Source organism: Athene cunicularia (assembly GCF_003259725.1).
Source record: "Athene cunicularia isolate RWA chromosome 12 unlocalized genomic scaffold, athCun1 chr12_part1, whole genome shotgun sequence".
NCBI lineage: Eukaryota > Metazoa > Chordata > Aves > Strigiformes > Strigidae > Athene > Athene cunicularia.
In genome coordinates, this window is record NW_020799116.1 from 21,292,033 (window position 1) to 21,304,203 (window position 12,171).

The following is a 12,171-nucleotide window of genomic DNA, read 5'->3' on the forward strand; positions in this document are numbered from 1 at the left end:
TCCACATTTTCCAATCTAAATCAGAAACTCAATGACCCTTTTTTGAATACAACGATACCAACATGCAGGCCTGTACACATTTATGCCAAATATAAGCACAAATACTGAAAAATGCATAATGGAGCAAATCTCTCCAAAACTGGAGGAAAATATGAAGAGTTCAATTCCCCCCCCCACAATTTTTTAGACAGTTAATGGACACATCAGACAGAAGTCTAGTTGCCCTATACACTCCCTTTAGTCAATGGGGGGAAAATGATATCCAGATGAATCACCCACTGACTACAGAGGGAGCCGACAATGAACAGGCTCTTAACATTATGTGGGAGGAATCCACGCCTGAACCAGAACTGTAAGAACTAGTGTGTGCCTTCAATTATTTTTGAGGAAGCTTTAAAGAAAGAATTTTCTCTGTAAGTCTGAAGATGTATACTTGGAGAAGGGGTTTCTATTCTACATTATACAGCACTCCCAACAGCTATTATCCTCTTCAGGCTGGGGAATAACTGCCAATAACCAGACCAAGGTGTGAGGAATGAAGTATGAAAGCACTTTGCTCAAAATCAACAATAAAATGATGGTGATGGCACTTAACCAACAGTCTCGATGACTATTAGGGAATTATGGACCGATATATTATCCAACAACATATCTGTAGTATGCTACCAGGATTAGGTTAAAGGTAACACAACAATGAGTATTATTCTAACTAGTCATTTTATCAGAGAAAACACTACTGATTATTTTCAAAATTCACTGAAATACTTCTTACACTGAACTGTTCAAAAGCACATTGAAAAGAAAGAGACAGTTGCAGTATAACACAGATTCGCCTATGAGGTACTCCAAAGCGTTGCAGTAAAATTATTTACTGTACTCAAGCTTGCTTATATCTGCACTTCAGTTTCTAACAAAGACATGTCCTAAAAGGAGACATTTGAGAGATCATTACCAAGGTGACTTGAGGATAGAGATACCCATGTCCACAAGACAACCCATGGTATTCGTAACTTCATGCTAAAATGTATACTGGGCTTGGGTGCAGACATGCACACTACAAGAGGAAAAACTGATGTTGGACCCCTGACCATGGCATCTCTCCCCTAACTGCAATGTTACACCTTACGCCAGAAAGATGGAATTCAAGATACTGGTCATTTTGGATACCTGTTTCTCAAATACTATGGAAAAACTGGGTTTAGTATGGGTATTTAAAGATAATGCCGGAATTTCATTTGGGTTCAGTCAACTGATCTTCATAACCAGCACTCTAAGGGGGTTTTTTGTGAGATGAAGTTTTTGATTGCAGAAAGTTGCACCTCTAAGTTACAGCCTAATCTTTTTAACACAAACCATATGTTTATTCATCACTTCCTAGACTGTTGTTTTCCATATGGTAATCATTAGAACACACATTTTAAAATTATCTTCTCTTGTTCCCTTGCTATGACTCCAGTTCTGTGCCCATACTCAAAATGAGCAGTAGTTACTACATATGCAGAGACTGGTATTAAAAGCAAGTCTTCTGGTTGCAGAACTAACTAAACAACAGAAACGTAACAAATAGCAACTACAGTGACTACAACTGCTCTCCTTAGTGTATGGCATAATTCTTGCCTTCTGTCAAAGTGATAAAGCACTTCCACTTGCTTGTTTTAAAAATGTTTTGAAGAACACTTGCCTCCAGCCTTCCCAGATGGTGCTTATATACCACTTGAGGGCAGTCCTGTAATATGTTACTGTACAGCTTCTGAAAATGAGGAACATTAGGTTTCACTATGTTCTGCACTTTGGATCTGTCTTCTCCTATTACCATTCTGAAGTCACCTACTCAAGAAAAGAGAAACAGTTAATTCATTAGGAAAAAATTGAAAACTCAAAGAAGGAGAATATAACAGAAACCAACATAGTACAAAGCTGTCATCTGAAACTTTATCCTCCAATTCTACCAATGCCTATATAATCCACAATAAGCTTCACAGTCTAACAGTTAAAAAAGACTATTCAAATACATTCAAGCGCAGAAAATAAGATTCAAATTGTTATGTGGCCTCTGATATGCTGTAATGTCATCCACTCATGTGTCCACATTTTCACTTGGACAACAAAAAGATTCCAACTGTCAAGTTCAGCCTCAAAAGCAGCAGTAACACAGCTATATTCTTTGCATCCATATATGCAGTTTCAACAGATTACTAAACAAACTGACCAGCCCCTTTGTATCCAGAAACAAATAACCTTCAATTTTTCAATACTGAAAGGAAGTAACTTGTATTGTCTCTGCACTTCAGAAGCAGTACCTGAAGTACAGCTCATGGCAGTTCTGGTAAGATCACAGTAGCACCTTTTCCTCTTAGCCACATATTTTGTCAGTAGTTTCAAAAAGCAAATCATTTTAACACCACTGTTACATTACTGACCTTTTCACTTTCTTTTATGATACATGACTGAAAAGTTTCAAAGAGAAAAACTGAAAAGACAGTCAGTCTGTAATAGAGCGCTCATATATAACTACTAGGTACTACCCTGATAGCTTTCAGGGGTACCAACCAGGAGTGAGAGGCTCAGTGCCTCACATACAAAATCCTGAATCAATTCATTTTCCCACTTTCCACATTCAAGGGATAAATGTTGTCACTAGCAAGTTGCCACCCTTGCATTACTTAGTTTATTTCAATTTATGCCAAGCCACAAAACAAACACTTTCCACATAAATGGTACTGACTCACTGCTCTCAAAAAATGGATAAAAAAATAAAAGGATAAACATTTTCCAAATTAAAGCATGAACAACTCTTTTCAGCAGTCTCCAAGGAAACTGATTAGAGTAACATATAAAATCAGTTTTGTCTACTAGTACACTGTCTGAAAAGTTTAAGACTTCGCAAAATGGCAGCAAAATAAAATATCCACAAACATGTAATTGACAACCTGTTTCTTGAACATTCCCAACTGGGAGCTTATTGCTTTAGCATGGTAACTGTGCTCCCACATTTTTAGCTAATTGCACTGTTTCAAAGAATATATAAAAAAGTATCTTGGTCACTAGTGCTCACCAAGAATCTAATGACATTCCTGACAGATTTCAGGTGGGCAGGTATGCAGCCTTGTAACAAACATCCCTGGTTAGCAACCCTCCACCATCCTACTGTCAGCAACCTCTTTACTGCCGCTTTCAAAGGGATAACAATTCAGAGAAAAACTGCTGAGGAAAAGCTGAGTAAGTTGCAATCTGAAGTGACTAGAGAGTTACTACCTAAAGAACAGTAACACTCCTCAGCAGAACCAAGCTGGAACTTATAAACCCTACCTGCTACCTGTGCTTTTTTTTTTTTAAAAGCCAAGGTGCATTTCTATGTGAGCAACATGCGCGCTGTGTAAAGTACAACTCCAGCCAAACTTGTTCATAGGGATTTCATTAAGGATAGCAATATTTAAAGAGAATTGCTGAATTAAGTCTTGTACTGAAGAGTTATTTCGAGTAATTTCTTAATTTTTTTTCCATACCAGTTCATACCAATCTCGTAACTAAAGGAGGAAATTCTCCTACCAAAAAAAAAAATCAAATGCCAACCAGGTGCTGAGTGTTAAATGTACACTGAAGAATGATCTTCTGGATTACTCAATTAACTCAATAAGAACCTTAAACACAGCATATACAAAAGGAGATAAAGTATGTGTCAGACTATCAGATGAATCAACAGTACACTTACAGTGGAAAGAAAACTTTTCCCAAGGTTTTGAAGCATTAAAACCAAAATACAGTCCATAAAAACAGGCAAATGCCCATTATTTCACCACATTCAAACACTCATAGACAGCTGTTCATAAATCAAGCAGATATAAGAAGTTTTGATTATGTACCTATACCTATTTTCTATGACAAGCACAATTAGTCTTTCCAATCATTAAAACACAGTTGCTGGGCCTACACTGTTGCATGCTCCAAAGCAAGAGAGCGGATGACTTACTACACACTTTAGATTTCCTACTGTGGTACAACAGCTCCAACTACAGCTCTTCTCCTCAGCGGCTTTAGACACTACATACTAACCAGAATAGGAGAGTCCTGCAATCTGCATGTAGAGGTCTTCTTCAGAGAAACTTTCCGGCAACATGAGAAAGGCTGCTGTAACTGCACTCTTCAGATTGCTGACAAGCGCAGCTTGCAGCTTGCTATTCTCATTCTGTGTCAGTATTTTCACCTGAAAAAGCAGAGTCATCAGAAGCAAGACTTCAGGAAAGTGCTACTGAAGATGGAAATGTTGCTCAATTCAGCATGAAAACTAAATAAGAAATTTATTTCAGAATAGAACCTACTATTATGGTACAATAAAGACTAGTGTCCCCTTTTATTTACACAGTGGGAGAGAGAACCACCTCTTTTCAAGAATTAACAGCCTGCTACAAAAGGCTATTTTTTCAAACATGTTCAGAACTTCTACAAGCAACAGCCATTAACTAAACTCTGAAGAGCTATTCACCTTTCCATATTCATGAATTTAGGATTAATCAAAACAGTAAATATGAATGCATCAACAGAAATACTTTGTATGTAATTATGCAGTAAGAAAAAAAGACCACCGTCACACTGAAAGAGAATGGAATACCAGAAAAGGAGGTAAGTTTTCCTAATCATCTTCATTTTATTTTAACTACTTATTTTTTTTTTAATAAAGGACTCCTCTATCATGCAATTCAAGCAGTTTCTTAGACATTAGTTGTCCTCCTAGGAGAGGCAGAGCTTTATTTTGCACTGCATAAGCAGAATGTGAACTCTATGGAAACTTCACATATACAGGAAGAAGAGATCAGTGAAGTTGACTGCTTCTACATGCCACACAGAAAAGTTTATTTTTAGGAAACATTCAAACTGTTCAAGACCAACTACGGAATCCAGTCACCCAAAACAGACACACACACAGAGATATAGATATAGATATATATATATGGATAAAAAGCAGATCTTTATCAAGAACTGAATACAGAAACATATTATTATTGAACATCAGACAGATGAAGTCAGCCCAGTTTACAAGACAGCTAACTATGCTCTTTCAGAAACATCTCTACCAAGAATACCTGCTCAGTGCAAATATCTTTTTCAAGTGTTCTGGTTAAGCAATACTGTCTTTCTTATAAACAGCAGCTTATTATTATCTGTTTACTCTAGAATACCTTAAAATGCAAACCCATGGGCAGTTATGAACAAATGCATCCAACTTTCCTTTTCTCCCCAAAGTCCATTCACACACAAATGAGTTGCAGTATTACCTGAAATTCTGTCCCCACATATAACCTGGAGATAGCTAAGGTATCCTTTTCAAGTAAATATTTTCCTTTAGGAATATAAATACTGTGTTAATGAATAAAAAAACCTAACCCAGATTCAGTAAAGAGTGAGAATCAGGCATACCTGCTACAAAAAATTCTTCTTACAGAAAGAACGTTAACAAAGCAATGTCATGGTTGGACAACACTATATACAGAACACAATGTTTAATTAAGGTGAAGTCTTTAAGAGGGATAAAACTAGAACAATATCTCATTTTGGTATGATGGTGCATGCAACAGTATAGAGGACGCTTGTTTCAATCATTCTGCTCTAGAGCACAGGTTTGCCTAACATCAAATCTACACGACAGTCTGGAATTGATCTGGGGTGGATTTCGGAAGAAAGTTTTCCCTACTTTGATTTTATTTTTAAAAATAAAGAGTTCACTGTACAAGTGAACATTTCAGAATTCCTTCTAACCTCTCCTGCAAATTACTCTCTATTTTTTAAGCATTAGAATGAAATACAATGATAAAACACATGAAAATACATACATTCATCTCCACAGAGTAGATTTTATTTCCTTGAAAACTGTGGTAGAAGTTTACTGAATGCATACAGACTTGCTCATATAAGATCCAATAAACAAGACAGGCTGGTCATGAGGATAAATTATTTAAAATCTCATCAACTAACTCACTTCTATGTACTTTCATAACTTGCTGCTACAGGGAATTTCTAAGGAAAGACAGAAAAGTCTGCAGCACCACAAGCAGTCACACAAACTGCTTATACCTTAGGCTAGCCCTGGAAATAACAGCAAGTTATGGACAAGTTTTAAGAACACCACAATTACAGCCTTTTAAAACATGAAACTCAGCAGAGATGCTATTCCTCCCCATGAAAAACCATGGACTTGCTTTAGTGAGGTAGAAGGAATAATCTTCTCCGCTGTTAAAAGTACTCTCCAGCATAAACCAGAATTTTTTCAAAGGGAAATAATATGCTGGGCTTCAAAATCTAAACACCTGAAACACTGCAGTAGCGATACCATTTGTGAACAGATTTTAAACAGTTCAGATAGCTAGAAATCTCCCAGGAAGACAAGAGTGCAATAGTTATCTCTCAGGCATGACAAGGATGAATGTTGATTCTTGGGGTAAATCTGAAAGAGCACCAAAGTTAAGGAAGGCTTTTTCACAGTACAGAGAACTTATGATCATAAATATTCATGTAAGGGGGAAAGAAGCAACCAATTTATTCTGGTTTTACAGTATACAGAGAATTCAGTTAACTAACAGTAGAGATTTTAAAATTACTAAATATTAAAGTGAGGAATATATTCAATTTTATAAGTAAGCATGATCCTCAATCATCACAACAGCTTAAAGTAGGAAATGCACTACCTTTACTGCTAGGAAATTCATACACAAGAAACTGGAGGCATGTGTAAACAAAGATACTTACAGACAAACTAAATACACAAAGACCATCTCATTCTAGAATGAAAGGTGTCAAAAAGCACTATTCCAGTTTGCCATTTAGCCACATCCACCCTCTGCTAAATATCGTAAGAGGATTTCTCCATTCTCTTTCAAAAAATGTTTTTACAAATTTCGACAATGGAAAAATTCTGTAAACAAGTATGTGCTCTGTCACTCCTTCAGGGGAATTTTTAGAATATAAGAAACCCCTAAACCTCCCAAGACCTCTATAAAAAGTACAACATATTTCTATACACTATTCCTATTCCTCCCTCTCTCACCTGAGAATTTATTAAAAACTTCCTTAATAGTTTCTCCAGACAACAGTAAATACAGCTGCTTACACAAAAGCAATTATTTACACGCTATGTTTAACAAAAATTCAGTAACACTTCAGATGCTTTTTAAAATCTTCTTCCTCTGAAAACCAATTATGTGTCACTTGTGCTTCTTTATTTTACTTTTCAGGTAGAGCAGCATTTTTTTTTTTTTCAGGAAACCTGTCAGTTATGGAGCAATTATAACTATGTTTATTCAATTTTTCAATACAGTTAAATGGAAATTTAGCTAATCAGTGTTATAAATTTCATGTAGAATGAAAAGCCAATAAAATTTTAACACAAACAAAAAAGCCTGGGAAGAAAGTTAGCATTTCTAAGTGGCAATTCCAAACTCCATCTATTCTGCCAAACATTCTGGAAAGATTACTTGGTTAAGGCAACCAGTTTATATAACAGAAACAAAACCTCCAGTGAAAATTAAGCCAAGATTTCCAAGCCAGGGCAAATGTTTCAGCTCATGTGCTGGAATAGCTTGGATAGCTTTCACCCATATAGTGACAGCTTTGTAATGGAACACCAGAAAGGCACTGAGCTCTTCCTCTACTCTATGAGAGCAAGGAGAAAATTCCCAAACTGTTAAACAATATTAATCTGGCTTCAATCAGTTGGGTAAAGGAACTAGCACAAAAGGCAAACGGTATGTAAGAGATTATAGCATACAAGGAAACAAACCTAACCCTGTGTCCCTTCGAAAAGAGGCTTACTGTACATTTTTGAGGAGGTGAAAATAGCTTTCTATCACTACCCCTTACAATGTATGTATATCGAAACATCAAACGGGTTGCGAAGCCAGAACCAGCAGGTATTTGAAACCCATATAACAGATCTAAACAAATTATTTGGTCATTTTTTGGTCAACATGGTGTAACATTCAAAATTCCAGTTAGCGATTTTATAGATTCTACAGGAAGAGAAAGTTTAAACACTCGCCAAGTAATCTTTCAGTCAAATTCTAGTGTAAGTCCTGCAAACTTTACCCAGTGCAAATTCCTGAGAGCTTTATGAAAATAATTTGGAATGATTTCTTCTTATATCTATTAGACAAATACGCATGAAGATATCTCTACTGTCTTGTTAGCAACTGAACAAAATACTGAATTTTGCCTTCTTGTGCAAGCATGTACTCCCACTGAATTTAATCAAAAGAAATAAAGTACAACTTATATATACTAAGAAGATGAAAAATCCTGAAATAAATCAAAGCAGAAACACTGAACAAAGCAGTTACTGAAAGTAAATATTCACTATTCATTGTTAATGTGAAATTCAGAATTCTTCCTTCAGTTATTTTTCTCTATGTATTAAGTTTCACTCTTTATAAAGCTAACAGCTGTTTTAACCTGTAACATGCTATAATAAGTCTCTGGAGATAGAGAAAAGTCAGTAGTGCCGAGACAAATTATTCAAACTTTCACCCCAAATTTTTAGTTAAAAGCAGAATTAACTTCTGTCCTAAGACTTCAGTAGAGTTTTCCTCTCCTTTCCCTCCACCCCTCTTAAGAAATTTTAACTTAGCACTGCTGCCATCTGCTGAGAGCACCCTGAGTCAAGCCCTCATGGAAAGCAACGACCTTGTATTTCTTATAACACAAAAACGGAGGAGAAAAACCAACATGCTTAACACATGGTTATAGATACTTTAACAATACAAAGAACTAGACAGTAACTGCACAGCAAAGCAGCTTTCATCTTTGAAGATTTCCATTATTAAACTGTGTTAAATTTTGGTGACTGATAATTTGTTATAAAAGGTAAATATTACATATAATATTAAAGGGACTTTGAGTTAACGTAGCCCAGTTATTCAAGATTTACTACAGGCAGAAACCCATGATTAATATACCTAACCTTTGGGGTTTTTTCACATAACACAGAATATCATTAAGGGCTACATTTCACATCCTGTTTGAGACATTATCCCTCTAAGACTAGACCCCTAAATCAGGGCAGATTACTTGTTCACTACTGACGCATAGATCCTTAACAGTTAAACTACAACTGGTAATTTTCTAACCCTGTAATTTTCTGCATTTCAAGGCAGATAAGTGAACAGACCAACCATTACCGGTTTTTGTAGGCGTCCAGCAACATAGAGGGTTTTCCAGTGAAGTAAATCATCAATCAGGGTATCAGTGCTAATTACACCATATTTTATCACCTGGAAAAAAAAGCAAAATAAAGGCTTTTGAAAAAACATATAAATGCACCATTTTCACTACATGAAACTTACTACAACTGTCATTAATTCTAAGGAACACACATCTCCAATAAATAACTGGATGCATAACATTAAAACATTTTATTGTTTTAATGAACACAGGGGATAGATAAAAATAAATTCTTATTTACATGCAAACTTCTGGGAAAAAAATATTTAAAAGTCAAATGCACAAAACTCCAAGATTTTTCTAGAATCAAAGTTACAATAAAGTCACCCCAGGATCAATCACTAAAGCCAAAGACTTTAAATCCCAAAGCAACCTAGTCTAGGCCGACACTGAGACTCAAGAGACCTGAACCATAAAATACAACTGTTCATAAAGAAGTTTTGGAAAGGTTACAATCAGTTTTGTACCAGTCAAATGTTACAATAGTTGGAATAATCCACAGTGTCCTTTATGACACTGTAAACACTCAAGAAATAGTTTGTCAGAGATCTAAAATAAACAAAACCCTCAGACATTTACTTGTACTGTTATTGGGGGGGAGGGTGTGTTATCAGGGAGCTTTTGCTCTTTGATGTTAGAAAACAAACTGTGATTTTGTAGTTCATTTTATTTAACTGGAAAAAAAGATGAACTTTCAACTCTTTGTTACCAATTTGCAATTTCTGAAGATTATCATCACAGCAAGGCAGCTAACTCCAGAATTTCTGGATAACAAAGGATCATAGACTGTGATGTTACCAAGTCATTACAGCATGAGATAAGGGCATGAAGAGCCAACAAGAACAACATTTCATAGCAAAGATCATTAGTCCTTAAAATAAAAGCCAAAATCCCTCTTTACATAAAACAAACACAGTTTAAACCCCATATTCTTGCCTCATACAGATGCTTTTAAACAAAATGGCAAGTACCTAAGAGACTATTTTATCTACCTCACCAACTTTCTATGAAGAATTCTGACACAGTCAACATTACTGCAACTATGTGTATTCTGAGAAGCTTCCGTTAGGTATATATGGCTCACGTGGCACTTTTCCATGACTGTCCTTCATTTCATTTCCCATCTTTCTTAAAAAAACTCTTGCTTTCCCTATGTACAGTTTGTTAATACATGGTAAAAGTTACTCAAAAACAACACCAAGACAGGCACAGCATCTCCCTCCCCTGACACTCACCTGCAGTACTCCTTACCAAACAGTCTACACACAACTGCAGGAGTAGGCCTTGTTGGACAATTGCTACTTATTTGGAATTATTAGTTACATCCAAGCTTCACAGGTCAGGATGTTAGCCATTAAACAACACAGATGCCAATTCCAACTTGCTACGTTAAGTATTTGTACTTTACATCAAAAAAACCCTAAGAATCCACTTTGCTATTAACTTCTGCAGTTGACCATAAAGTAAGGCCCTGTTTCCCCACAATACACTTTAGAAACACCAAAACTGGCAGACAGCAAGCAATACCAGTTTCTTAAGCACTTCAGCCATAAATTCCAAATGTTGCTTGCACTTTCTAAGAGCAGCTGCTTTGCTTTTTAATTTATATGCTGTTTGTGAAGCAGTTTTGAGACATAATTACTGAAGATACCACAAGTTAAGGATTAGTTACAATCCACACCATTCACTTCCTGCACAGAAATCTGCTTTAAACCAATCACTTCAGTACTTCACACACAAACATTTGACTTAATTTACAAAAACTACGTGTACTTACCCTACCATTACATGGCACTAAAGTATTGTAGTAAATCCCTGCTCCATAGCTCTGTACACTACTTATCTGTTTTGGCCCAAAAACTTTTAGGAAGGAATAATGACTCCTGTTCTTTAGTAAGTTCATCATATGCCAGGTTACAGAATCATCAACAGCAAACACAAAGTCCAGCATATTGTTCTGTGGATAAAGGAGAAAAATGTTGGGGTTTGTATGTCAGGAAGCAACCGATGTTAACCATATTACTCTAAGATATACCTAGTATCGAACCAGCAGCTTTCACATTTTTCATAAGTAAAAAAAAACCAAAAACAACTAAATCAAAACACAACTATTTATGTCAGATACAGTTTAAAGGTTCTGATGAGGTATTTTTTCTAGTCAGCCTAAGGGAGATGGTCCAAAATTTTCCGGTCTTCCTGATTAAAGGACCAACCTCCAACCATCTGAAACAGCAAGAGTATGTTGATGTGATCTCCATCAGCCTAGTTCACAGCTCAGCAAAACAGCTTAAACTGCTAACGAACAGGACTTTTTCTAAAATGCAAGGCCATGAATTGGGGAATGTGGGCAGATAGTGTCAGCTTAAAGTTGGCAGCAACAAATTGTGCTTCTAGTGTATTCACTTGCTTTTGTCAATAAAACAAGCCAGCCTCCAAAGAGCTGGAACGTACAATGCATGCCCTGCTCTTCAGAAGAAATCAGTCCACACATTCCCTACAAACAGGCAAGCTGACAGTTTACAACTCACACCTACAACAAACTAATATGTGGAGCGGTAATCACTTCAAATTCATTAGGCCTACTCTGTAGCTTACTAATTCTAGGCTGCATCTTAGCTAAACAGTTAATACCACTAATATAGTCAGCTGCCTTTTTTTCCTCGTTCTTTTGTGTGAGAATGAAACGCTGTTAGAGCTCTGAAATAATCCTCTGGTTTTCTCTTTGCAGAAAGGAAAATGAGACATGTGAAAAGTTATACTTGTGAGGAATACTTGTCAGGCAAGCCACAATAAGCCTATTAACAATTTTTAAAAGGCTGTAATTGTGGTGTTCTTAAAACTTGTCCATAACTTGCTGTTATTTCCAGGGCTAGCCTAAGGTATAAGCAGTTTGTGTGACTGCTTGTGGTGCTGCAGACTTTTCTGTCTTTCCTTAGAAATTCCCTGTAGCAGCAAGTTATGAAA

At 36.2% G+C, this 12,171-nt stretch overlaps 1 protein-coding gene across 10 annotated transcripts in view; it reads right to left on the reverse strand.

The window, feature by feature from the left end:
• Positions 1 to 11,158, reverse strand: part of TAMM41 (TAM41 mitochondrial translocator assembly and maintenance homolog) — a 32,243-nt gene extending 21,085 nt beyond the window's left edge. For all 10 annotated transcript variants that reach the window (XR_003399289.1, XR_003399288.1, XR_003399291.1 and 7 more), the window contains exons 1-4: positions 10,985 to 11,158; positions 9,165 to 9,257; positions 4,054 to 4,204; positions 1,682 to 1,827 (exon numbers count right to left, since the gene is read on the reverse strand). Coding sequence is in view for 4 of the 10 variants with exons in the window: in XM_026857416.1 (XP_026713217.1) it covers positions 1,682 to 1,827; positions 4,054 to 4,204; positions 9,165 to 9,257; positions 10,985 to 11,158 (564 nt within the window). In the remaining 6 variants the exon portion in view is untranslated. The remainder of the gene's footprint in view (positions 1 to 1,681; positions 1,828 to 4,053; positions 4,205 to 9,164; positions 9,258 to 10,984) is intronic.
• Positions 11,159 to 12,171: the final 1,013 nt, after the last annotated feature.